Source organism: Lagopus muta, chromosome 8, assembly GCF_023343835.1.
Source record: "Lagopus muta isolate bLagMut1 chromosome 8, bLagMut1 primary, whole genome shotgun sequence".
In the NCBI taxonomy this organism is placed as follows: Eukaryota; Metazoa; Chordata; class Aves; order Galliformes; family Phasianidae; genus Lagopus; species Lagopus muta.
The window spans coordinates 23,210,457-23,236,790 of NC_064440.1; the positions used below are offsets into that span (position 1 = coordinate 23,210,457).

The window sequence follows — 26,334 nt, forward strand, 5'->3', positions numbered from 1 at the left end:
ATCTACTAATAAAAAGCTCATATCAAGATGCCAAAAAAGCTTCTGTAGTTGTTTTACACTGTCACCTTTGCTATGTTTCTCTTCAGTCCAGAAGGAAGGAGAGCAAACGTACAAACACCTAAAACATGAATTCCTACTTGCAGATCTATGAGATACAAGTCACTGCACTCCCACCTACAATGACTGTACTGGTTGTGCTCTGAAATGTAGATATGTTACCAACACAATAAATAGTCTTATTGAGAAAACATATACAATATCACATTGTCTGAGTTGCTGTACTTGCCCAGAATACTCCTTAACTTTTAAAAGAAATGATAATTCAAGTTAGTTGAAGTAGGAAGGCATGCTTTTGTGTTCTGGCTGTTCTAAGATTAGAGTACCATCAGACCAACAAATACAGCAGCACCCTCCTACTCTTCTTTGTTGCACATGACAGGAGGACATGGCCTTATTCTATATACAGTATTTTGGGAAGAGATTGAATTCCCAGCTTTTCTTCTGATGAAAACTACTTCACACACAGAAATCACATAATATCAAATAATTTAAAACTTCAATAGAAAAGTTTCCATATTTCAATTTGATGAGAAGAATGTGAAAACCAAGCACAGGATTAAAATCCTGTTCTAATTCTACATGCTCCTAAACCAGCAGCTTTTGTCTCAGCACATGACAGCCTGAAAACTCATTTAAGACTCTAGAACTCAACAAAAAGCCCTTCACCTTACCTTTGCCAGGTTAGATCCTCCTCCAGAAAGATGTTGCGGCTAGCTTTACGGCTCCCAACTGGAGTGCGAGGCTCACCAGGATCCAACACTGACACTGAACACGCAGAATCTGACAGAGCATTTAAATCTTCTCCAATGGAATTGCTATCTGTGGAGTGTGCATAGCTTAAGGCTATTTTGCGGCAGTAAGTACAGGCTCGGAGATCCCCTACAAATAGAGGAACCAGACGTCTAAGTGAACAGGAACAAAGAGTATGCTGCTCCTTTAGGATTAGGTGTGCAGTGGTGAGAAAAAGGAGGATTTCCTGTTTCAAAACATCTGTGCATGTTAAAGTCTAGTTCTCTTATTCCCTTACGAGCAAAACCCCAGATAATTATATACCAAAGGAAATTCTCCAAGTCAAATGATGCCTAACACATGATCAGTTAGTGACAGATTAGTTAGCAGAGTAAGAGAATGAGGTACAGTAATTGCTAGTAAGATGCGACCATATGAATCAAGGTCTGGAATTAGGAATTTTCATCAGGAGACATCTACAGTTTGTCAATTAGCATTTGAGAGAGTTTCCCTTGCCCTCCATTTAGAACACATGGCCCACTTTCTGAACTGAATATCCTAATTACATAGTGACCACGCTTGTTTTGTCATCACAGTGTTGGTACAAATAAGCAGATATGGCACAATCCAACAACACATGCAAGAAAAAGTAGAATTGAGTGCTGTCAACCCTGAAAGTTACTTCTGAGCTTGTTAGAGACCTGTACAGCAGTATCTAGGAGATGTCAGAATCTGAAACGCAATAGTACAAACAGCAGAGCACATAGAGAATGTTCTACTTCTCAGTGAATAAATCCTAGCTACCTGTGTAGCCCATGAATTTCCCAGGGATTTCTTGATTGCAGCATCTACTACAGAAGATCTGCCCACAAAGTCGACAGTGGTGCCTCCGACGGAAGGTGGTGAATTTCTCACTACAGTCATAGCACTCTTTGCACTGGCTGTCAGGCATCCAGTACTGCTTCAAGTCACTGTCCTACAAAGCAAGGCAACACAAGAAAACTTTTTTTGTAAATAAAAAAGCATGTTTAGATTAATGATTGCTTTGTAAGCTGTGCACATTAAAGGATAATATCACTTTTCCACCTTCGTGCATGCACAGACTGGGTATAAACACACACATGCACAGAAGTTATTTTTCACGCAGTTTTATAGAAAGCCAGAAGACCAAGACAGTTCTTAACTGTGAGATTAAATTCAAAAATGATTTGCCTTCTTGATTCAATGCAGATGGAAACCAGAAGATGAAAAAAACAAAACAAAAACCATGAGCTACACATAACAGACAAGAAGCAACAAACAAAGCATAGATTGCTTCTCCCTTTTCACTTTGCTCCTTGCACAGCAGGTCTTCAACCAACACAGCTTAGTATCAGCTGAGGTTCAGTTTTTCAGAGGTAAATTAAGCTATCAGGAATTTGCAATGCAAGAGCATTTCAATAGCTAACACTAGGATGTTTTCAGAAATGATAAAGGACTAAACTATAAAGTTTTATTGCTAAATTCTTCATTGTTCAGCAAACAGTTGTAAAACCTGACTCCAAGACTGACGTAGCTTAAAAACTCCACATGAACTGCTATGTGAAGGTAACTGCAGAATACACATTCAGCAGATAATGTCATATACTCATTACACAGCATGGGTGCAGCCACAGTTTGGTCTTGAATTTTAAGGTTTGAAAACAAAGAAGTGAAACCTCCATGTGCTGATGTAGCTATAAACAAAGTAAGAGAAATCTATCAATTATAATTCTGAGCACATCAGCTACAGTCACCATGGATGAGGACAACTGCTAATGGTCACGTGACAGCACTGACTGTGAATCATTCTTTGCTAGAGTTCAATTCTGGCAATGAGCCCTTTTAGAGGAATACATGGGATTTTTCTTACGAAGAAAAAGAACAGCATGAATTTTCTTAAGCCAAGAATAAGCACAGAAAAGAAAGCTGATCTTACTCCAGTTTTCACATAAGGAAAAGGTATATCCTGAATTCTCATTTATTTTTGGATGTTCACAAAGTTAAGTTTAACACAGCTGCTAAAACAATTTTGAGGCCAAAAAGACCAAAATTTCATGATGTATTTATCCAAGAGATCATGAACAGAAAGAGGCCAAAAACTGTTCAAGATAGTCTAGAAAACTTTAACACAAATAAACTTTAAGCAGAGAAAATTATAAGAAAGAGGTTTGCCAAGGACCTGCTGCAAAGCTGCAGAGGATGCCGATTAACAGTTTTTGCTGTGGTTCTGTAGGATGAACAAAGTCTCTGGTTCTACCCTGTGGACAGCTATTCTATCCACATGCACCGCCTCCAGCACCCCTATCCATGACCTCAACCACATTGCTTCTGTCACATTTACTTATGGCTGGGTGTTGAGAAACTCAATCATTGCTGATTTCTCTGTATTTTGGGAGAAGTATGGAGGAAGGAAACTAGAAACATCTTCTAAGCTCTTTGCCTTGATCAGCTTGAAGCCAACATTCATAGCAAGAACAACCTACAAGGCAGGATTCAGAACAGAAACCTGTTACTCTGAGCAGTACCTTCCAGGATGTAACATGTACCTTCTACGAGTATTGTGGTCTCCTCTAGAACTAACTCCATAGTGGAAAGAAACTTACCTGAAGTGACTCAAGCAAGATGAGTTTGCAAGCAGGGGCAGCAAGGCACCATTGCGTCTACACACGTCAAGTATGCTGACAACTGAAAGACCACTTCTAGAGAAAAATCTAGACTTGCTTACTTCTGCACCCTGCCTGTTTGAATACTAATTTCCCAATCACCTCAATGATAACATTTCCAAGGCCTTCAGAATATGCCAAAAGTTACAAAATAAGTAAGGGCCATACTCAGTGTCCTGCTAACTGCAATGAAAGGCCCGAGTTTCACTCCCAAAAATATCACTCTTTGTCAAAGCACAGTTTCTTTAACAGACTTAAGTGAGTTTACTCAAAGTCAGCCTGCAAAACCTACAGAGACAAAAGCCTTTTTCCAATTTAATTGAATTAAATATACTTCTGCCTGTTCATACCTTGTGTTCTCAGACACAGCTATTTATATCATGACTTATAAATAGTTGTGGTTTCTTCTCCTGACTAGATCCTCCCATTAAAGGCCTCATCCAAAACAGCAGAGGGAAGCAAAAGCAGCACATTAATAGCAGCCACCAGTCAGTTGAATCAAAATGGTTAACAGAACAAGACTTTCAAGTAAATGTTGCTGAACAGTCATTACCACAGTAAACAGATTTAATTCATCCCTAGAACTCCCTTGTACTCTTTCTCACAGGCAATGTGTTTCTCCTCCCCAAGGAGTGCCTTCAAGGAAGAAAATAACCAGGTAATACTAGATAAGGTAATACAGAAATGGGAAGCAGTGATAAATGAGAACATCTAGTTTAGGCTCAACAAAATGAACAACCATTACAGAACTCTGACATGACAAAAGCTGTCATCAATTTAAATGATTTCCCATGCACTCACACAATGAGTTCTGAGTTCATTCGCTCATCTATCAAACATCTGAAAAAATCTTCACGATACATAAAAAGAATGAAGATCAAGGAGCTCGGTACACAGCTCAGTTTCTAGATGCTTTGCCATACAAACCCCTCAAAAGTACCTGGCTCTTCCCTTCCATGATTTCTTTGAGGCGTTTTAAGACAGTGCTGAGGCTTCTTAACTGAACTGCTGTCCGAGGATCATGACCTCCCAGAGGAGGTTCCACTTTCCTTCGATTGTCTGCAAAGGAAGGCAGAGTGATAACACTTATTCCATGGCACCACCACATTTACACAGCAACACGAAACCCTACTGGAGAGAGAAATGTTTGCATGAATAGGCACTTCACAAAGTTACAGTGTACATCATTTCTTACCCTTATGCTCCTCTCCTCCAAAATGAGCTTTTGATGTCTGACAGCTTATTTTGGCATTTTAAATGATATTTTCTAAGTGTTTACAAAAACCCATTTGAATTCTGAGAATTACAACATCTTTTACAGAAATAATTTTCAGTTCACTATATTAACCTTGTAATATCATTTTAGAAAACTGTGAAGCCTTGCTTTAGAATGCCTTCTAGGATATAAATACTCACAAAATAATTGCAAAAATTGTTACCTTCCTTCTAGGACTGATATGAGTCAATGGCTTAAGCTCAGCTTACTTACAAATGACTGCAACAAATCTAAGAACTCCATAACTCAGTTTCTATTACATTCAGTAACTCAAAATAAAATTCGTTCAGAAGTTACGTACTCTACCAAAAAAAAAAAAAAAAAAAAAAAAAAGCAAGCTGCTGAGAACTTGTACAGGCATTCTTATTTAACTACAGTAAAGAGACTACTGAATGAGAATGTAATACAGTTTATTTCTTCCCTGTAAAATGCTAGACTGCTTTGAATTTGTTACTGTACTAGCTACAATCTGGGTCTTTCTCTCCAAAAAGGATCTGCAGATAGTGCTTAACCAACACTATTTGCAGACAGTATTTAACCAAGATGTCAGAGTCACCTTTCTACAAAAACATTTTTTTGGAATAGTTTAAAGTTTCTTACCAGCTTCGCTGCTCTCCATCTGACTGGCATTTTAATCTGATTCCCTCAGTACAGGAAAAACAGACATGGCTGCTTTTTGTTTACAGCTTTAGAGACCACTGATGTCAGCAGGAATTCTGACAGCACCAGCAGAAGGCTGTTAACTGTTGCACTGCAGTGAGAACTCAGCTGTGCCTCTGTGTGCAGATCAAAACCCTTAGAGTAATGTGATTAAAACTGCAAGATTCCATGCCTTCTCTTCAGGTTCTCAGTAGATATTTTTAGCTAATTAAGTTAATTGTATGTGCATGCCATGACCTCTGTACAACACAGAATACATAATGGACCATTTTAACGAGACCTGAGTACTTAAATCCAGTGGTTAGCCACTTGGAATTTATTTAAAAGCTGCTTTCTAACAGAACTAAGTTTTTCTAGGATGATTTAAGTGACTTTTTCAGGCAATTATTATGAGGTCTCCTGCCCAATTAACCACAAACCTTATAAGGTAAGTGATTACTAAGTTATGAACATACACTATGCTGAGGAAATATCACACATTAGCCCCCTCTGGGCCTCTTGTTACTTAAAGGCTGTTTTCTGTATTACGCAAAGCAATGTCAAAAGGTTGTCATCTACATTACAAAAAATGTGCCATCAGCAGTAGATACATCATTAGATCACCTTCACTTCCACAAACACTAAAATCTTTTTACCAGTACAAACTTACACAGCAGCAACTGCGTTTTCTTTCTTTCTATTTCTTTCCCATCCACACGGCCCCTGAACACAGACTCTGTATGCCAAATGAACCCCATGCTGACTTCCAATTTGACTTATTTCTAAGCTATTTGTCCTCCGTAAGTTAAAAATTAACTCCACGAGACAAAAAAAACTCACATTTCAACAGCAACCCTCATCCTTCCAACATGCATTCATAGCAGTAAAATCTACACATCCTCTGAAATACAATGTTTTCTGCCTCATCTAACTGATCTGTGATCTGAATCTGGACTGTGATCACTAGAAATATAGAATACTATTCCAGCTATAACCACCAACTAAGCTCACATGTTCTCCTGAGTTCAATTCACAGAGATTTGCTGAACTGACCAAACACTAACATCGGATGTAGAACTTCACAGTTTCAACAATAAACAAAGAACCCTACTGTATAATCAAAGAATGTTTGGATGTTATAATCACAAAATAAACAAGAGTTAGGCAAAGCAAACTATGATAACAAAAGAGAACAAATAGAAGGCTTACCCCTATCCTGGGCTCACTCACAAAACACCAGCAGAGCAGATCTCCAGAAGAGATCCTTCCCCACTGGTAGCCAGCTCTTAAATAGGTCTAGGAGGGGGGGGAGCCAGGCTCCACCCCTTCCAGCAGCGCAGGTGAATTGCCTTCCCCTGTGCTCCTCTGGCTGACTCATGGCTCGCCTCAGGTGATCAATCAGAGGTTCAGGCCATGGCTCAGCAGTTCCCATACACCTACCAAGAACACCACAGTTTTGGTAATACAACATGAACTGCTTTCTAGTTTCCCTGGCCAAAACACACAGTTTCACATTCAAGATCACTGTAACAGCTTGAACAGCTCTACTCTAGTGATTTGAGGAAGATGCAAAGCATGTCATTCTCCAAAGCCTTTTTCAAGGAAAAAGATGCTCTGATAATAGGTCATGCTCTTCATGCTTCCCAATAGCCACCACATAATTTCCTTAGGCCTTCTTCCTTCTCATATGATTGCTGTCCCTTTTTCACGTCTACAAAGCACCTCTGCCTTCCTTGTTACAGTCAGTCTGCTACAATCTTGTAGCACCAACAGCGTGTTGTGCTGCTCAGGTAACAAGTCAGAATCACTTCTACTACCAATGCTCCCTCTCCAATTGGTCATCTACAGTGCATCTAACTCTCCTTAAACTGGATTTGATAGCAGCGACATCATCTCAGTACCAGACTACTTAGGTTCAATCAAATACTTTGAAAGCACTCAGCTGGCAGCACACACATGTAGTACACACACACACACACACACACACACTCCAGTATAGCCAGCTTTGTTTCCGTAACAGCAGTTCAATTTCTTCAGCTGAACTGCCAGTAAAGGTGCAGCACGTTACTCCAGAGCAGGCATGTCCAATCAAGTCAAAAATCTGATAACTTTGATAACTCCCATCTCAGCAGAGAAAAATATCTTTTGCTTCACAATCACACCTTACTCATTCCATTGCTTTTTGGAATTACACACATTTTGAACAATTACTGTCAATGATGAAGTACAGGAAGAGAAAAATTTCACCAAAAATCCCTGAACCTTGAGACCTCACTAAGAATTGCAACCACTGCTACTGAACCCGACCGGTGCGTAAGTTTCACAAAAATAAGGCCAAGTATCCCAATAGTTTTTATGGGTTTGTTTCTCTCTTCGTTTAACGTTTTAAGAAAATTATTTTAGATTGAAATGTTTCATTACTTCTATATTAACAATATCGCATATTTTGTGAAGGCTGCTCTGAAAGCAGTGACTTCTATTTTATTACATTGGTCTACAACATTAGGGGTGAATGCTGGTGGTATGGCAGTAGAGGTTGAACCTTCTCATCAATACTCCATTGCATTTTGTTGCTGCTTGACAGACACCAGCAGAGGGGCACAGCCTGACAAAATGGTCCTCACATGGAAGTACACATGAAGAAAAGGGGGTCTCTGAAATCTTCCATGAGAAAAAATGTCACCCACTGACATTCATTGGTGTTTGTGAACATTTATGGAGACCAAACAGTGAATATGAGCATAGAGATGCAGTGGGTGGTGTGCTTCAGTAGTGGAGACAGTGGGTCACCTTTGCTGGTGCAGATTTATGAGCACGCCAGGCAGGCTCTTGTTCATTACTAGTGAAAATGCATAGCTAATGGTGGTAGCTATGTTGAAAAAAAAATAGCGTTTGGTAGCTGGAAATTTGCTCTATCAAACAGTATTATCGTGCTCTTTGTATACATTGTCATTTCCATGAAAATAAAAAGGAGGCGTTACTTTTGGAGCAACTTAGGTATATGTGGCCCGAGATGATTTCTGTTCACTAAATGCACCCCAGACAAGCCAAAAGGTTGCACATCTATGCCCTAGAGGGAAGCCACAAGTCAGTGCAGACTCTCAGTACTGGCTTTTCTGCCATATCCACTGAGTATCTTTGACCTAAACCTGATAACCAGCATTTCCTCCTATTTTCACAAATGCCATTACATGCCAAAATAATGTTTTGATGTAGCAGTCCTGAAGGAAACACAATTGCAATCCCACACATTTGATACTAGACACTTTCCTACAAAAGCCACCATTCCTTCTTGTTTTGCACTTGCAGTTGCCAGACAGCACAGCTCCTGAGAACAAAAATATCTCCTGTGCAGACAGTGTAAGCTAATGGATAAATGAAGGGTAGGAGTCAGCATCATCAGAAGCAACTACATTCCATCACTGTTTAGAGCCACCAGCAGCCTTGCTCCAAGTCTTTTATTTGTTTATTCACTTCAGTTTGCTTAAAGTTGGCATAATATTTAAACTCAAGTAGACTAGGGAGACACTGGTGAAGGACTTAACCGTTCTCCCACTTATGCTCATCCCCGCTGTTTAGAAGATTCTCTTCAGAATAGAGGCCAGGGCTAAAAAAACACTCAAAACTTGCAGATACAATGTTACAAGAAAACCCAGCTAGATCAGACCCCTCACTGACACTGAGCAAAGTAGGTGAACTGAACTACAAATCAAGGCGTTTGTGTAAATCACATCACTTACTTTCATACTTGGGTGTCTGAGCAAGTAATAATACCTGCAGTAAGAGTTACAAATAAGTTCACGATTCTTTTTAGTTAGGAGAACAATTCATAAGATTATTTTTCTTCAATCCAGCATTAGCTGCAATGGCAGAAGTTAAATTCTCTTCCGCTCCATATTTGGAAAACCTCAAAGATCTGTACATTCAGTACCTCTTAAGACAATAAAGCACGAGAATTGATTTACTAAAGCTTGTCTCTAGAAAAAAAGTAAAGCCTGATTTGAGGGGAGGGAAAAGGCAAAGATTTTTCCATCCTCAAATACAGCAACGTGGACCTGAAAAAGCCCTGCACATAGCTCATGTTTGTTACAGCATCAAGGTTAGGAGCAAATGCAGAAGATGGCCTATCCTGAGTCAGGCCACTCAGCACCACGTATCGCAGAAATTTCTTCAAGAAGTCAGCAAGTTCAGTTTGGTCTTATTTTATTTCCTTCCTGATGGAACTCTTATTTCTAAGCATACTTTCACCCAAACCCAAGAATACGTATTAATTTTCTGAAAAGTACTTGGAATAACAATACAACGAACCCCCTGTTCGCCTCCTTTCACCTCATTCCAAAGCAACTCAGACTGGCTGGTACGATTCCCATGTAGCATAAAGAGATGAAATTACCTAGGGTTGAGGAAGATCGTCTTTGCAGCTCACCAGTTAGTTGTTTTTTGTACGTAACTGGTGACCTCAGAGACTGAGCCCTGGGGGGATGCTGAGGACTGGACCAGCTGCTGCTCAGTGCCTGTGAATCAGCCTGTGCTGCTTCTGCTCTCTCCGCTGGGGATGAAAGCCTGCCATCATCTGGAGTTGACAAAAAGCAAAAAAACAACTATTCAGATACAATGAGAAAATCAACAGAATATGCAAAACACTCATTTGGATCATTATTATACATAACAAAACATGATTTTTTAGTCCGAAAAGTGCCATAAAAACATCAGTTTAGAAACACCCCCAGCGTGAAAAGTGTTTTAAAAAAAACAGCAAGCAGGAACTACTTCTGACATGGAATAGCTACCCTTTATTATCAGCTTCTGCCCTCACAGGAGATTTTCAGTTATGTTAGCAGCCAGTACTGTGGTCCCTTTAAAGTTAGAACAGTCTGTAATAAACCACCCTTCTCTGTCAGAGGATCAAGCATAGACAGGTTCTCAATGATTCCAGTAACACGCCCATCTTGTCTGCTGTTTCACAGACATTTTTTCAAAACAGTACTTTGCTGACTCCAGCTACATTTGCCAGAGCCAAACAAACTAAACCAATATTGACCAAATCTCTGTTCCTTTCAATAAATTAATTAGGACAGGTGATATTCTACTGTACAAACTAACAGCAGTCATATCAAGCAATTATTTTTCATCCTGCCTAAGAAAACTGAACAGATCAGCTTGCTTATGCAAAAGCCTATCTTGGCTCCCTTTCCTCAGAAAGTGCTTCACAGACCTGGAAAATGAACAGATAAAACAAAAGCAGCTGATTGGGCTGCCATCTCCAGCAAAGACAAAGGTAGGTTTTACAGGATGCACTCAGGTGCATTCTTTCACTATTCTATGCAAGATTCTTCCAGAAACCAAAACCAGGAACTCACACAGGTCTCTAAGAGCTTGCCTAACAATAAATGTTTCCTATAGACACAGCACAAAGGCCAGCATCAACTACAACATTCTAATATACAAAACCTTCACAACGCTTGATGAAGAGCACCTAAGTCAGACAAGTTAAGAATGGACTTCCTATAAATACACTGCTTCTTTGCAGCTCCACTGCCTGCCACCCAAACAAAGGTATGGAGGCAGATGAGGAGCGGAAGAAGTCTGGAATAAGAAATTGCTTTGGAAAGGCAAGCAGATATTTCACTTACATAAGCTGGCAAATGGTTACCGCTGTTTTTGGCCCTGAAAACTTAATACAGGCAAGGGACACTCAGACAGCCAGATAAGAAGCTTTGTGCATTTTTGTCTGCTGACTGGCTTGTCTCTGACCTTCACAGGCAGCCACAGAGCTCAGGTGCAAGATGTTGGCTATCTTCTCCCACGGCAAAGCTCTACAATGTCAACCAAGAGCAAGACGTAACATCCCGCACAAAAGACTGACTCACCATCCACTGGGGTCATACATTGTACTCTTATGTTCAGAGGTGTTTCCACGGGTTTATGTGGCAGGAGAGACCATTAATAAAACAGACAGCACAAGACACAGGTAAACATGCTCTCCCAAGCACTTACCCTTGCTGAAACGGAAGAGATTTACAAAAGAGCTGTAGGCTGATTTAAAAGGAGGCTCATCCTGGTCAGGAGTCAGGGGTTTGAAGTGAGTGAGATGAGATGGGCTGCTAGGAGAACGAGGTAGATCACTGGTAGAATCCAGTGTTGGAGACCGCTTGTCATCTGCTGCCATTTCACGTACCCTGAAAAGAGTTCAGCAACACACATTATACACAAGGTGGTGAAGCAGATCTCTTCAGTCAACCAAAAAAGAGGTGATTCAAATGCTGAGGGAAATGTTCAACACCTCCTACCATATACGCTGCTGTTAGCACAGGTCAGAGGGCCAGGATTAGGGGTCCAAGTCCCCTCTCTGGTCAGTGACAAGACAGCAGCACTACAAGAGGTAGCAATTCAAAGCTGCTAGCTAAAGACTCAGCAACAAGATTAAGAAAGCAAACATCCACAGAGCCTGACAACACGTTCTGATCATCGCTTTATGGGATTTGACTCATTTGAGTTTTTCAAATGCAGTCTCAAATGCATGCAGAGAAGTTTCAACTTCAGACAAAAAAAAGAGAAAGCATTAACACTGTGACATCTGCAGCCCTCATAACGACTAAACTGGTATACCTCAGCAAGCATGAGATACATTTCTTTTTCTGGCCAGGTTAACTTCAGAATGGGAAATACAATGAAATGTACATGAAAGCAGGACGGAAAGACTGTTTGGTGGCACACAATTTCCTTCCCTTTGCAGTACAATGCAGAATCACATGCACAGCAACCCAAGCTGTGTTCTATTTGCTGCCATATCTAACACCTGCAAACTTCCTTGTTTTGAAGAGTAGAAGCAAAGGGGGGGAGCTGTGTTAGAAAAGTCATACTTCTTGACCTCACTTGCTGTATATCAAAGCTTTCATCCATCCAACAGACCCCTGAAATCTTCCACTCTGGTAATGCTATTCGTACAAGCTAAGTTACTTACTTCCTTCATCTTTGCTTAAGCAAGACTCGGGGAAACATCTGACAGCCACAACACAGGGAGCTGATGTGACCAGCTGACCCCCTTTATCTCTGCCCAGGATCAAAACCGTTTAACAGCCGATTTCCTGCTTGGCAGCCTCCAGAAGTCACAGTTCCCACAGCTGTTTCCTACAGCATATACCCATTTTGATGTCTGGAACACTTTCATCTAAGTTTCCAAAACTCCCACTAACAACCCCCATTGTTTCTGCACGACACCGGGCATGCTATCAGGCTGCACTACATGCATGGCTGCTCCCACAACAAACACACAACAGAAAATATATCTAAGTCACTCATATGACTCCTAATGCTAATTTCCATTCTGAGCTGTGCAGGCAGGAGGTGCCTGTGCTCCTCCCCACAGCACCAAATCAAAGCACCCTTACAGAACCAAACGGCAGTCCCACGGCCGCCCAATTCACCTCACAGCAGTCGGCTGCGGCCTGGCAGGGCAGGAGAACAAGCGAGTTCTGGTAGACGCGCATAACGCATACACGGGTCTGGAAAATAAACTTCACCTTCGAGAAAAAGAGAAACAAAACAACCTGCTTGCTTCTACGGCGGCAGTAGCAGCCTCCTAAAGCCGGCGGGAGGAGCGCGATCCTCAGTGGTGACCCCGCGGGCACCCGGCTCCGCGCGGCGGGAGGCACGGACCGGGCGGCGGCACAAAGCAGACGCGCGCGCGGCTCTGCACCGAGAGGCGGCGGCGAACACGCTGAAGGCCGTTTCAGCTGCGACGCCGCCAGCGACCACGCGGTGCCCGCCGGCAGAGCGCCAGCAGGGGCGCGGGACAGGGAGGGAACCTGCAGGCGCCGAGGCAGCCCCCGGGGCCACGCGCGTTCGGACACGACGCTCAGAAGCGAAGCGCGGGATCTCGCCGAGGGGCCTCACGCGCCAACAGCGGCCCAGATACCGCGCGGAACCGCGCGACCCTCACCTGCCGCCCGCGGGTACCGGGCCGGGCGCAGGCCGCGGCTGCGGGCACCACCTCTCCCCGCCCCGCCCGCCCGCAGCCACGTACAATCGCCCGCCGACCGGACCGAGGCGTCGCTAATCGAGGCCCCGCGCTCATCCACCCGCCGCCGGCGGCCGTTGGGCGGGGCGGCCTCCTAGCGGGACCCGCCCCGCGGGTGCACTCGGGACTGCCGCCCGCAGCGCGGCAGGGCGGGTGCGTTCTCACGGCGCTCCTCCCCGCTCCCAGCTGCGCCCGCCTCTCCCCTCAGCGCGGGGCGCCCCCCGGTCCGAGCGACGCGCGTATCCCGCCCCCGGAGCGCCCGGGCCTCGGCACCCCCCCCTTCCTCCGCCTCGTCGCGCCGCCACTCACTGCGAGAGGGCGGGGAAGGCGCCGGTCGGCGAGAAGGAGGGCTCGGGAGAGGCCGGCGGGGGGCGGGGGCGCGGCCCCATAAAGTGCTCCGCGCAGGGCCCGGCCCCTCAGTGTGCTGAGCGGCGGAGCGCGGTGTCGGCAGGTAACGCTACGTAGCCCGGCCTGCGGCGGGCGGGGCCGCGGCCGTGCCTTTGTCCTTCTGTCCTCCGGTGCGGTGTTCTCTGCGGGCCGGGTTTCTGGCTGGGCTGGGGCTAGTCGTTTGTTATTGCTCTTTAACGTGGTGGGGTTTTTTGTGTGTGGTTTTTTGTGTTTTTTTTTTTTTTGTGAGAAAGGTCCCTTTTCTATTGGGGTGCCTCTGAGTGCTTCCATCCGCCGCTGGCTGCCGGCTTCTCGGAGCCGCTCTGTGGTGTGGGGCTCCTCCCTTCGCCATCATGCAGTACCCGGTGCCTTGACGGCTCGCCTGGGGCCCCGCAGCCCTCTATGCTTGTCTGCTGACGGCCCGCTCCGTGCTGCGGCCTGGGGCTGGGCTGGGCTCGGGCTGTCATGGGCGGGGTGGGAGCAGGGGCGGTGGGCTGGAGGCACTGCAGTGCGCGACGGGCGGGCCCGAGCCGGAGAGCTCCTGTACGGCTGTGCTGCGAGGTGTCGCAATAGTTAATTAGCGACTGCAAACCAAGGAGTGGTTAGGATTCGCCGAAGCTTTAAACTGCTTGGGTTAAGTGTAGAAGGAGGTTCTTGTAGGCCCTTTGCTGACCTTTGGCAGCTCTGTGGAGTGCAAAATCGAAGTGAAAAGGTGCCAGAAGAAGAAAGTCCAAAGGAATTCTTTAGGGAAAGCGCGCCTGTTGGCGAGCTGGCCCTGCCACTGAGAGAAGAAGGGTACTGAGGCTGTGACCAGGGAGACCTCCAGGGTGCTGTCAGCTCCCGAGGAAGCATCTGTTCCACTGTTCCAGGAGGATATATCTCAGTGGAGGCACATCTTTGTTTTCCCTCATGCCAACACCGCTGCAGAGTTCTTAAGCTAGTTTTGCAAAACCTATTGCTGTGAGAAGACTGAGGTTGTCTGATCTTGTTTAAGCGAGGATCAAACCACAAAACAAGTAATGGTGGGTGGGGCTGTGGCTTAAATGAATGACCAAAATTCCTCGGGCTGTGTGAGTGCTAAAAGCCAAACTAGAGGCTCCTGGCTAATGACCTGTGCCTGGGCTATAGGACTGTGAGACAGTCCTCATTTACATTGCTGTTCCTGGAAAGTGGGCCCAAAACACTTGTATAAGTAAACTGAGCATAAATGCAGTGTGATCAAATGATATTAAACTTTCTCTTGAGAACTGGAAAGACCTCATATGAGACAAGATTTAGGATAGACGTGCCTGACGGTTCACTTTTCAATGTTATGTGCTCATGTTAAATTGGGTCAAACAAGGTTGTGAGTTACTGAACACTGAGCCTGTTCATCTAGGTAAAGCCATTCATGGAGCTCAGTGTCTGTTAGACTATAATTTCAGGCACAAGGGCTTGGTGTCTCACTGTACTATCCCAGCAGCTACATACAAGAACTGGACTGTCTTGGGGGGAAAGAAAATGCCAAGTCATAGCTCTTGCATAATTAGAGTTGAGAACCAAGGAACTGGATAATAATAAAAAAAAAAAAAGCAGAGCACTGTGAGAAGTTGGGTGGATTGCGGGATGTGTTTTTTTTTGTTTTGTTTTTATCAAGGAGCAAAGTACAAAAGGAGCGGTAGAGTTCAGTGGCTTTTTTTTTTCAAGGCTGAATAAATATCCTGGGAAACTTCTGGTCAAATAAATACTGGACACATTTTTTTTCTACATGCAACTGAAGTAAAACTTGCCAGAAGAAGATACTGTCAGTGTGCCCCTGCTTCCTTCTTCCCTGGAGAAGGAATCTATTAAGAATCTGATGTGCTGATTTTAGTGCCAGCAGTCTGAGCTGTCATTAAAATAAATGTCAACCTGCATTTTTTTTTTTTAATAGGAGAAACAGGCAACTGGACTAGAGCTGATGAAGTCTCTAAAAGTGCCCATCTACTGGTGTGAAATTTGGGTGGAAAGAGTTTGATCATGCTTTCAAAATTCCTTAAAAACTATGATTCAAGCTCTGAATTAAGTTCCTGCCCTTAAATCTCAACTGTTAACCTTTTACTTTGTCCCCAGATCTCTCTGGGAGCTGGGATTCCAAGAACAATACTACTTAGGTTTGTTTTTTTGCTTTGGTGGTGGTATTTTTTGTTTGTTTGTTTTTTAGACTTCAGGAGTGGTTATGTATGCAATGTTAGTATCTCTAATTGTGTTTTAAAAAGTTTTTTACTGCAGATCAAGATGTCTAAAAAAATCCATGGAGGGTCTGTTGTGGAGATGCAAGGAGATGAAATGACACGGGTCATCTGGGAATTAATTAAAGAAAAGCTGATTTTTCCTTATGTAGATCTGGATTTGCACAGGTAATTGCTCTTTATGACATCCAACCAATTGGTACTGCAATTTGCATGTATCATTAAGCATTGCTCAAGTTTCATTTATTGCTCCTCCAGCGCTTATGTGGAGAGGCTAACTTGCCCTTTTGATACCAGTAACATTCAAGGCTGAGTCCTTGCTGTTACCTCAAGGACCAATCTCACTAAGTACTGTGAAAAATGTAGGCTCACGGTGAAGGTACTTTGGTTAACTCTCCCCTGGTAGTCCCTCTGGGGATTCTTCACAGCAGTTAGCAGTGAATGCTTAACAAGAAGTTCCTTCACAGTCATGGTTTGCATTTTCTTCTATCTTTATTTTCCAGTCCCTGGGCAGTCTGCATGGCTTCCTGCAGCCTAAAGAATTAGGAGCATTGGTTATTTCAGCCATTCCCTGGTTTGAAGCCTAGCACCTGTGAACTCTGAGCAGGTCTAGAGCTGCTTTCCATCTCTGAAGACCTGCCCAGAAGGTGAACGTGTGGTTGTAGGGCACAAACTCTGACATGTTTCCTCAAAGCTTGACCTGTGCTGCTGGCAGTGTAAGCTAACTGTTGCAACCGTTCCCTGAGTCTAGGCTGTGCTCTACACTCCCTTCTGGGAAAAGCAAATACTAGTAGCTGGTATGGCAAAAGGAACGTGCTGTATATAGCATCTGGTCAAGCAGAACAAACAGTTCCTTTCCTTTCTAGCCAGTAAGCTTTAATTATTAGATAAATATCCAGCAGTGTTGCTCTCTTCTGTGTGGAAAGGGGACTTCAGTGGTAGCTGCCATTATTAAACCCACAAGTCTGACCTTGTACCCTGCTCTTGAAGTTATTTGTATGCCACCTACATCATGCTTTCTCCTTGCTACTGTTGAGACGCAGACAAACAGGAACTCAGCAGCACAATATATATGCGCAGTCTGGAGGACATCTATTTTCAAAGAAGGGTAGGAGGAGACGATGCAGACCCCTAGCTGAGCCAGCACAATGGCTAGATTCATGCAGAGCTGGCTGTGCTTCAGGGCTGCCCCACGCTGGGCAGTCTCAGAAAGCTGTTAAAACAGTGAGTGTAGGAAACGTGCTTCCTCTTGAGTGCTTGAGGGAGACTATTGGAAGTTGTGCTGCCAGAGCAGGATTGTGAATCATTGGCAAAGCAGTTTTCAATTTGAAGCCTGGTGTTTCTTTGTGTGCTTCAGTAAAGTAAGGAAGCAGAAACCCTCAGGTCAAGAGACTTAAAATAAAGGCCCATATTCACTTGGGGATTGTGCTGTTCCATACCATGAGAAAACCAGGCAGAAAGTTCCATTGCCAGGAAAATCAAAAGAGAAAGCAAAGATGCAGGCTGTGTCCTGTGCTGGAAGATAGGCTCAGCCATAAACTGAAGCTGTGCTTTGGGTACCTTCTCACTGTTGAAATGACTGTTGAAATATCAGTATATGAGCCCGTGTGTTCTGTTAGTGAGGATGCTGCTGGAGTAGGAGAGGAATAACTTCAGTTATGGCAGAGTGCTGGAATTATGGGCTCTGGTTTCTTTCCTATTGGATGTGAATGCCCTGGGCAATTCTGACTGTTTGTGGTTTTGTTACAGCTATGACTTGGGCATTGAGCATCGTGATGCTACAGATGATAAAGTGACCGTGGAAGCTGCTGAAGCCATAAAGAAATATCATGTTGGCATCAAGTGTGCCACCATCACTCCTGATGAGAAAAGAGTAGAAGAGTTCAAGTTGAAGCAGATGTGGAAGTCTCCTAACGGGACCATTAGAAACATCCTAGGTGGAACAGTCTTCAGGGAGGCTATTATCTGCAAGAACATCCCCCGATTGGTGTCTGGATGGGTGAAACCCATTGTCATTGGCCGTCATGCTTACGGGGATCAAGTGAGTCACTTCAGTGCTTACCTCTCTTATCTATCTGAACAGACTTTGTCCTAAACTAGGACTCCCACCTGGAAAGTAGGTACTCTCTAAGTACTTTGTGCAGCACCTGGCAAGGAGTGGGAGAGCCCGTTTTATGCCTTTGTTCCTTAAACACTGCAATTGTATAAATGGTATTTATGAGCTGTGCTTAGATTAGATGGGGCTTTACAGAAACGTGGGGGTGAACTCACTCCTCTAAGTTGTTTTCCTCAATTCTGCAGAATCCTCCTCAAATGTTGTTCATAGCAAAAGCAGACATGAGCAATTTCTGAAAGTGAGGAAAGTTGCCTTGGTGTGTGGGTGGTGTTTTTTCTTACTTTTTTGAACTTGGGTCTGTCCTCTAAACTTGATATCAACAGTTGAGGTTTAGACAGCACTCCTGCATGGTGTTCGTAATGGACACATCAGGCTGTGGAATGAAGCAGAGAAACTGCCATTGGTGGAGGTAGTACAGGGCCATGGGAAATGATCGTGTAGCACTCAGTGTAGCTGTCTTTGGACATTCTAGAGAACAAATACCAGCTATACTGCTCCCTGGGTAATGATGCCTTGCAAAGCAACCAAATATGAAAGGAGAGTCTTTCAAGAAGAGTGACTGCTTAAAGGAACGAGTAAATCCAAAACTGAGGAAGAGTTGTAATACTAGCTGGGATGGTAAAATAATAAGGATCCACTCAGGGTGGGGAGAATGTGGCCCAGCATCTTTAGTAGTATTTAACAACTGAGAAGGTCAAATAATAATTAACAGTGAATTGAGGGGGGAGGATTAAAACCATGCCAAAATACAAGGTTAAAACAAAAGGAATAAAGTACAGGCCATATTAGCAAGATACGTTTGTAACTTCAGAACACCTGAAGGAACAGATTCTCTCAATAGGAAAGAAACTACTTGGAAAAACATGACAGACTTCAAGGAAATGTAACAGTACTGTTCAGGACAGTTCAGAAAATGTGTAACAATTTATAGAACACCAAATTCTTATGACATCTGGAAGGCTAATCTGCACTACAATGGATAGAAGTAGTGGCTTTTGTTAAGATCCTCTAGAATTTAGCCTTATTCATCAGATCAGTGGTTGTGATATGAATGTCTTGGAGGGAGGGAAGGGAAAGCTTTCTACTCAGAAGCCACAAAGCACTCTGAATACTTGGCATTTAAACTTTTGTGCATCTGCAAAAATACATGCTCATCCAGTTGATGGAGCCCAAGAATCTGCAAGTATTTTCCCATGAAAGGGAATAATCATTTCTGACACAGGCAGACTCTTCAGTACTTAGTTCTTGCCTCTCCAGTAAGATAATCCAGGGATCACATGGCCAGTGTAAACAGAATGTATTCAGCAGATTTATTTATTGTAAATGTATCTCTGCACCTTATCCTATCCTGGATTATCTTCACAGTTCTGTCCTCCTAAATAAATAAATAAATAAAAATGAATAAATAGGTAAATAAAACTATCATAAAATTATTGTGGCAATTTTTTTTAACAGTACAAAGCAACCGATTTTGTGGTACCTGGGCCTGGGAAAGTAGAGATGACATACACTCCAGGAGATGGAGGCAAACCAGTCACCTATCTGGTCCATAACTTTGAAAGTAGGTACTATTTCTAAGTTTTGCTTGGAACTGATATTTCTTAGTTTAATTCAACTTTGAATTATTAATCAGATCTATCTGATGGTACAGTATCTCTCTGGGAGGTAAAGGATGGAGAAGGCCTGGGTCTTTTTCATCTGTTTGGAAGTACTTAAAATTACTTGAAACTTTCCTGGGATCAAAGCAGCACTTCAAATATGTAATCGTACTAGGCTGGTCCTTGTTCCTTGTATAATGACTCTGGTAGTGACATGCATGCCCTTCCCTCTGTTCAGAGGGGAACTTGCTATCTAAACAGTGCTTGACCTGAGGGGAACTATATTTGAGCAATCCAGATATGATATTTCCTGGCTGTAGTTCATCTTGCTGTGCTCTGTATAGCTTTCACACATTGTATCGTTATTAAGCAGTCTTCCTCAATGAAAATGAGAACTGATACTAATACCCCCAAACTAGGTAGAAAATTTGACAAGAGTACTCCTGTCTGTGTAGGCTATAACTGTTCTCATATATGCATTCAGAAAGGTATTTGTGTCCTGGCAATACTGCTTTCCTGATGCAGGTAATGCTAGGCTTGGAAAGAGGAGTTCTGACTGCTGGGCTGTGTTGCATAAAACAATTAAAGAATTACAAACGCCCTTACAGAAACCAGTATGTTTATGTAGGGGCAGGACCAAGGGAACTTTACATCGGTTATATGTTTTGTCTGTTAATGGTCAAAAGGTTCAGGATTTAAAGCTTGATGGTAACCCATGTACATGAGCAGGCAGTGCTTTATTTCTAGCTACGGTGACCTAATACATCTATATAGACCACACAGATTAGCAGTTCATATGTATTTGGTTTGGGAACTGCTCTATTACTTAATGCAGTTGATTTCTCTGGCATTCTTGCTCACAGGAAATCAAATATCTAGCATTTCTTGCTGTACAGCCTTTTACACAGAATTCACCAGCTTTGCTGCCAGTTCTAATATGTTCTCATTTGATAGGTGACTGGTGAGCTTGTACTGAAGAACTCTGGCAGTCCTAGCTGTCAGTCTGATTCACTGTCCTGATGCGTAGCATCAGAAAGCAAGGTAGTACCAGAGACAGCAGATCGCTGTGTGCCAGTACATCTCCACAGTCCGTAAGGGAAGCTGTTGCTGTTTCTGAAGATGTCTTCAAATTTGATACTGATTCAAGAAATTTGAGTTCACAGTAGGATTGAAAAAGCTTTTTCTTTACTTGTAAATAAGTATTTGAATAAAACTTAACAGCTGTTGCTGTAGCTACGTGTGAAACCATATCTCCTGAGAACAGTCTTACTAGATGATCAGACCTTGTTCTGCCCTTGACTCACTAAGGGAAGCAGGGGAACAACATGTATTTTCATTAGTAACAAGAGTTCCATTCCATGCCAATACCAACTTCAGTGACCTTGCTATCATTGCAAGGAGATAAATCTCTGGCTTTTCCCTTCTTTCTCTTGCATGCATATTCATATAGTAATTATCTGGAGGTAAGGATAATGGCTATTGGAATGGCTATATTTTGTTGTTTTTTTTCTGAAATAAAACAAATGTGGAGTGTTTCCAGAGTGAAGATCACTGATGAAGGTGCAACAAATTACAACAGTGGTGGTAGTGACGTGTTTGAAATGAAGAGTAGATCTGCTTTTCACTACAAACACAAATAGCTTTACGATGAAGTCCTACATCCTACTTCTAGCCACCTCCAGCATTTTAAATGATCTGAATGTTAATTTTCCCCAAAATAAACTGGTCAGTATATTTATGCATGCTTCTTACATGTCTGCATAATATTATATAAGTTATGTGAATATTGATAGTTCTTCAGAGCCTTCTCAAGACTTTACCTTGCACTTAGATGAGGGCTAAGTTCTTCACACAACTTGCTGGAAGGGAGCTCGAGCAAGTGGAATCAGAGCTGCAGGGTATGCCAGACACATGCAATGAAGAGATGTAGGAAAACTTTAGACAAAGCAGGCTCTCATTGCTAGAGCTAGTTCTGCAACATGATGGAAGTCTGAAGGCACAAGGAGCATAACATGAAGAAACCCATTTTTAGCTTTGACTGAACCTCTTCTTCCAAGCTGCTGCTTGCTGCTTCAGTGAAAAATACTTGCTACTATTTATCCCATTAGTAGAAATTCAAACATGTTCACTCCTGTCAGTTTTGCTTCTTAAATGCGGATTAGGTAGAAACTTCTTAGGGGTATTAGGTGTGAAGATGTACTTAGCTGTAAAACAAAAACACCTTACTTATCCATGTATTATAGGACTGTTCCAGCTTTGAGCTGGTAGGGCAAAGTGAATCTTTCCCTGAAAGAATCAGTCTGAAAATGAAAAGTATATCAAGACACCTGGAAGTAATGCCAGTCTAACTGCCAGACTATGCTATGAAGAGACTAGCAAACCCTTAAACAAAACTAAACCTAGTCGAATTCTGTCTGTTCTTTTGGTAACAGGCTGTGGAGGTGTAGCCATGGGAATGTACAATGTTGACCAGTCTATCAAGGATTTTGCTCATAGTTCCTTCCAAATGGCTCTGTCTAAAGGCTGGCCCCTGTACATGAGCACCAAGAATACCATCCTGAAGAGATATGATGGCCGCTTTAAAGACATCTTCCAAGAGATCTATGACAGGTAACTGTGGTGGTTGTGTACTTCCTACCGCAGTGCATCAGTCTGCAGCAGAAACATGTCAAGTCTTGTGAACTTTTGCAGTTAATTCAGTATTTGCAGACACTTGGCAGTAATGGCAAACGCCCTTCAGGAGGGCTGTACACCTTTTCTGTCGTAATTTCCATTGTCCCACAGGACACAGTACATAAGGCTTTGCAACATCTGGCTATGTTGTTCATCTCTGCTAACAGAGAGCCACAGATTCTCTATGGGTTCTCTGAATAGATTTGCATTGGCTGTGACAATTGAGGAAGAAGAAAAGAGCAAAAATTATGAAAATTCTTCTGGATTTTGTGTTTTTGTGTTGTTTTTTTTTATCTCATCTCCATACACCTCACTCTGCACACTTACTCGCACAAACCGTGCATCCTGTTTTCATCTATATATCAGTGTTCCGATTTTTGTTTTCCAGAGAATACAAGTCCCAGTTTGAAGCCAAGAAGATCTGGTATGAACATAGGCTCATTGATGATATGGTTGCACAGGCCCTGAAATCTGAAGGAGGCTTTGTCTGGGCCTGCAAGAACTATGATGGGGATGTGCAGTCTGACTCTGTTGCTCAAGGTATGAGAAGTTTCCTCTGCTATGCTTAAGTAAACTCAATAGCAGTTTCTTATAGTGTTCTGTCATATCTTATTGTATTGCCAAGAGATGGTGATGGGTCTCAGAAGTTATATTTCATAACTGTGGCCAGTCACGGAGCTACCAAGCAGGCACATAATTTGATTTCATTTTGACGAGGAGTTCCATTGAATGTAGACAACATATTTAATTGTACTCCTTTACCAGATAGCAATATAACCAACAGCCTTTCTGTTGTAATGGTTGATCAGTGGTGAGAAAACTGGTGCTAAACACATAAGCAAGAAAAATTTGAAGTCCTAAAGCTATCTGTCATGTGTTAAAATTTACAGATTTGTAGCGCTTGACCAAAATCCTGTGTAATCAAACTGCCTGATGCCAAAACAAACATAGATGAAGAAACCCACAGGGCATGATGTGGCTTTATGTGAAATGTTCTTTCTTAAGACCAGTCAGTTGCCTCTCACAGAACAAAGATGTGTTGGATTGCTGCACAAAGAAGCCTTCAAACACACAGATCTCTGAAACTTGCAGGGTAGAGGGGGCACGAATGTCCAGTTCTGCCAGCTGACCGTTCCTTTCACTGACGCAGATGCTGACTTAGAATCGGTTTGTTTCTTATCCCCTCCTGGTGAGGTACAAACTGGCAGCCCAATGCTACTTGCCCTTAGGATTCTCTGCTCTCAAAAATTAAAAAAAAATAAATAAATCCAGCAAGTTAGGTGGAAATATTAATGTTCTTGAAATGGGGCAGAATATCTACACATCTGTACCTTGTGGTTCAGCAGCACTGCTGGTGTGAGTTGTTATTTTGAAGTTTCAGAACTAGCCACTTAGTTGCAGCAGCTCTGGTGTTCAAGAATGCTTGCAGCAGAGTTTGCAAAGCTCTCTCATGGCAGAAATTAGGGGAATTTAGATGAGGGCTCTGTTTAGAAGACTGATCTATGTATTCATGTAGGTTATGGCTCTCTGGGCATGATGACCAGCGTGCTGATCTGCCCTGATGGCAAGACTGTTGAAGCAGAAGCTGCACATGGCACGGTTACTCGTCACTACCGCATGCACCAGAAAGGCCAAGAAACCTCCACTAACCCCATTGGTGAGCCCTTCAGAGATCTCTACACGTAAAAGTACAGGTTTGGAGTAAGAATTCATACCCTTTCTGGAGAACCTAGCGCCACAGAGTAGTTCACACTGGTAGTTCATAATGTACTTGTCTTTCACAGAGACACTTGGAGCAAAATCAGGCTGGCATGGAATGCAAGCAATAATTTTCATACAATCTAGCCTATGAGATGTGTTGTCATTCTTCTGCAAGTGATGGATTTATAGCCACGCTGGCCTTATGGTTTGGATTGGTAGCTTTTTATTTTACCCCCTCTCTGATAGTCAAAAAAACCAGCCACCTACCAAACTGTACTTTAAGCATAAATTCACTTAGAATGGCATGTGAGAAAAAGATACAATGTAATGTATTACTAGAAAGAAGAGGCACCCTTCTGTCATAAGGACAGCTTGCTGTGTAATCAGAGTCCCACTGCAGGTCTTTCTGACTCGGGGAGGAACAAAATAAAGTGGCAGACACAAAGAGAAATTTTCAGAAGTCATGGAGTAGTTTAAGTTTTGCTTTTCTTTAGAGCTGCACAAAATATCAATTATGCCTACCTGAAGATAGGAAGTCTGCTGTGGGAAAGAAAACACCTAACTTTTTTTCCGTTTTTAGCATTATTGTTAGAATGTATACTTACTGTACTACCTCAGTTTAGTACAACACAGGAGAATCCTAGAAGGAACAGAGTAATCTAGTGTTCTTTCTCAGCCTCCATCTTTGCGTGGACAAGAGGATTAGCTCACAGAGCTAAGTTGGACAACAACACTAGCCTCAAGACCTTTGCAACTGCCCTGGAAGAAGTGTGCATTGAGACCATTGAATCAGGTTTCATGACAAAGGACCTTGCTGCTTGTATCAAAGGCCTACCTAAGTAAGTGCATGAAGTGTAAATCAGTTATGCTCGGCAGGGACTTGCTTACTTGGTTTTCCTGGAAAAATGTTTGTTGGAAAGTTACGTTAGTGTATATGGTGCTGGTTTGGTCACAGAGCAGTGCTTTCCTGTAGCCAGCGCTCTACAACGGGTTATGAAATGTTATCTGCACCAAGTACCTTAGTCTGTGCTCTTCTGTCCTTGCTACTGTGACAAATGCTTGGCAGAGGAGAAATAAAAGTATGAAGAAGTTCCTTGCAGGCTGGGTACATCAGTCAGAACTTTCCCTGCCCGTTCATGAGGATGGAGATCTACCTCACCTGGCTCTTTCTTTTCTGGGTCCTTTTCACAAGATGATAAATGGCTGATTGTGGTGGTTTCAGAGGCAGAGCTCAAACCTCCTTGAGCAGTCTTCTCCCACTTCGAGAATTGAATAGCATGACAACTAATGTCTGCCTTGTTTTTTTCCTCCCTCAGTGTCACACGTTCTGACTACCTGAGCACCTTTGAATTCATGGACAAGCTTGCTGCAAACCTGAAGGGGAAGCTGGCCTCTCTGCCCAAACTTTAAGGCTTGGGTTCTACTTGAGATCTGCTAAGAAATTCCCACTTAAACTGCAGTTGATGTGGCACCACATCACCATTGTGTAACATTTCAAATACTAGACAAATATGAACATACAAACTTTTAAAATATACTTTTTTCTTACACCTCTTGAGCTGCCAGGCTAGGTCTCACTTTGCTAAGCAGCTGAATGTAATAGTATTCAAGCTCACTGTGGGCCTAGATTCCTTGTCATTCTGAGCAAACTTGAGGTTCCTCTCTTACAACTTTATTACAATTTCCTTCTTCTCAAACTGAAAGCCAGTCTGCATCACATCTCTGGTCAAACCAGGAGTGACTTACTCTCCAACAGACCTGAGAAATCAGAAATGTCTTTATTGCTCCAGTACTGTCCACTGAGTATAAATGAGCTCACAGAATTGTGACAGCTCTACTGCAGCCCCTTTCTTAATGTTCTTTTTAGGGCCAGCTACAGCACAACATCCTGATAACAAGGAATTTGTTAAGTCAAAATTAGCATCTGAGAAGAAGCACTTAGTAAATGCTGGAAATAAACCCTATAGGCTGAAAGCCTAATAAAACTGCAGCAGTATCCTAAATGCAGGCTGTGCATTTAGATATATTCCTCCTGACTGGATGTGAATCATAGGAACTGTTGTCTTCCCCCTCCCTTGCAATTCATTAAGGTGCAGAATGTTTCTCTAGTTGTCTGGGGTATCACATACACTTACTGTGATACAGCAAGTCAGCTTACGACTGTGAAGAACTATTCCGTCCTTTTTTTTTTTTGAAGAATAGTTTAGTTCAGACTAAAATAAAAGGCAGATAACATTCTTT

At 42.8% G+C, this 26,334-nt stretch overlaps 2 protein-coding genes across 11 annotated transcripts in view; one reads left to right on the plus strand and one right to left on the minus strand.

Annotated features, from left to right (window-relative positions):
* PIKFYVE (phosphoinositide kinase, FYVE-type zinc finger containing) overlaps positions 1 to 13,444 on the minus strand; it is a 64,769-nt gene extending 51,325 nt beyond the window's left edge. For 4 of the 9 annotated variants that reach the window (XM_048952841.1, XM_048952840.1, XM_048952839.1 and 1 more), the window contains exons 1-6: positions 13,331 to 13,444; positions 11,386 to 11,567; positions 9,782 to 9,961; positions 4,414 to 4,532; positions 1,594 to 1,765; positions 732 to 939 (exon numbers count right to left, since the gene is read on the minus strand). In XM_048952841.1, coding sequence (XP_048808798.1) covers positions 732 to 939; positions 1,594 to 1,765; positions 4,414 to 4,532; positions 9,782 to 9,961; positions 11,386 to 11,557 — 851 coding nt within the window. In that variant the 5' untranslated portion in view covers positions 11,558 to 11,567; positions 13,331 to 13,444. Of the gene's footprint in view, positions 1 to 731; positions 940 to 1,593; positions 1,766 to 4,413; positions 4,533 to 5,349; positions 5,455 to 6,597; positions 6,648 to 9,781; positions 9,962 to 11,385; positions 11,568 to 12,815; positions 12,912 to 12,938; positions 13,142 to 13,330 lie in introns of those variants that run through there. The other 5 variants (XM_048952837.1, XM_048952842.1, XM_048952838.1 and 2 more) reach the window with 5 other exon arrangements.
* A 118-nt stretch (positions 13,445 to 13,562) lies between these two features.
* On the plus strand, positions 13,563 to 26,331 carry IDH1 (isocitrate dehydrogenase (NADP(+)) 1). 2 transcript variants are annotated; one of them, XM_048952864.1, is made up of 9 exons: positions 13,563 to 13,859; positions 16,033 to 16,173; positions 17,755 to 18,046; positions 19,577 to 19,682; positions 22,152 to 22,329; positions 22,781 to 22,932; positions 23,909 to 24,049; positions 24,770 to 24,932; positions 25,410 to 26,331. In XM_048952864.1, exons 2-9 carry the CDS (start codon positions 16,052 to 16,054, stop codon positions 25,501 to 25,503), a joined length of 1,248 nt encoding a protein of 415 aa, XP_048808821.1. In that variant the 5' UTR covers positions 13,563 to 13,859; positions 16,033 to 16,051; the 3' UTR covers positions 25,504 to 26,331. The 2 variants fall into 2 exon arrangements, with proteins under 2 accessions (XP_048808821.1, XP_048808822.1); XM_048952865.1 differs by having other exon boundaries at positions 16,046 to 16,173.
* Positions 26,332 to 26,334: the final 3 nt, after the last annotated feature.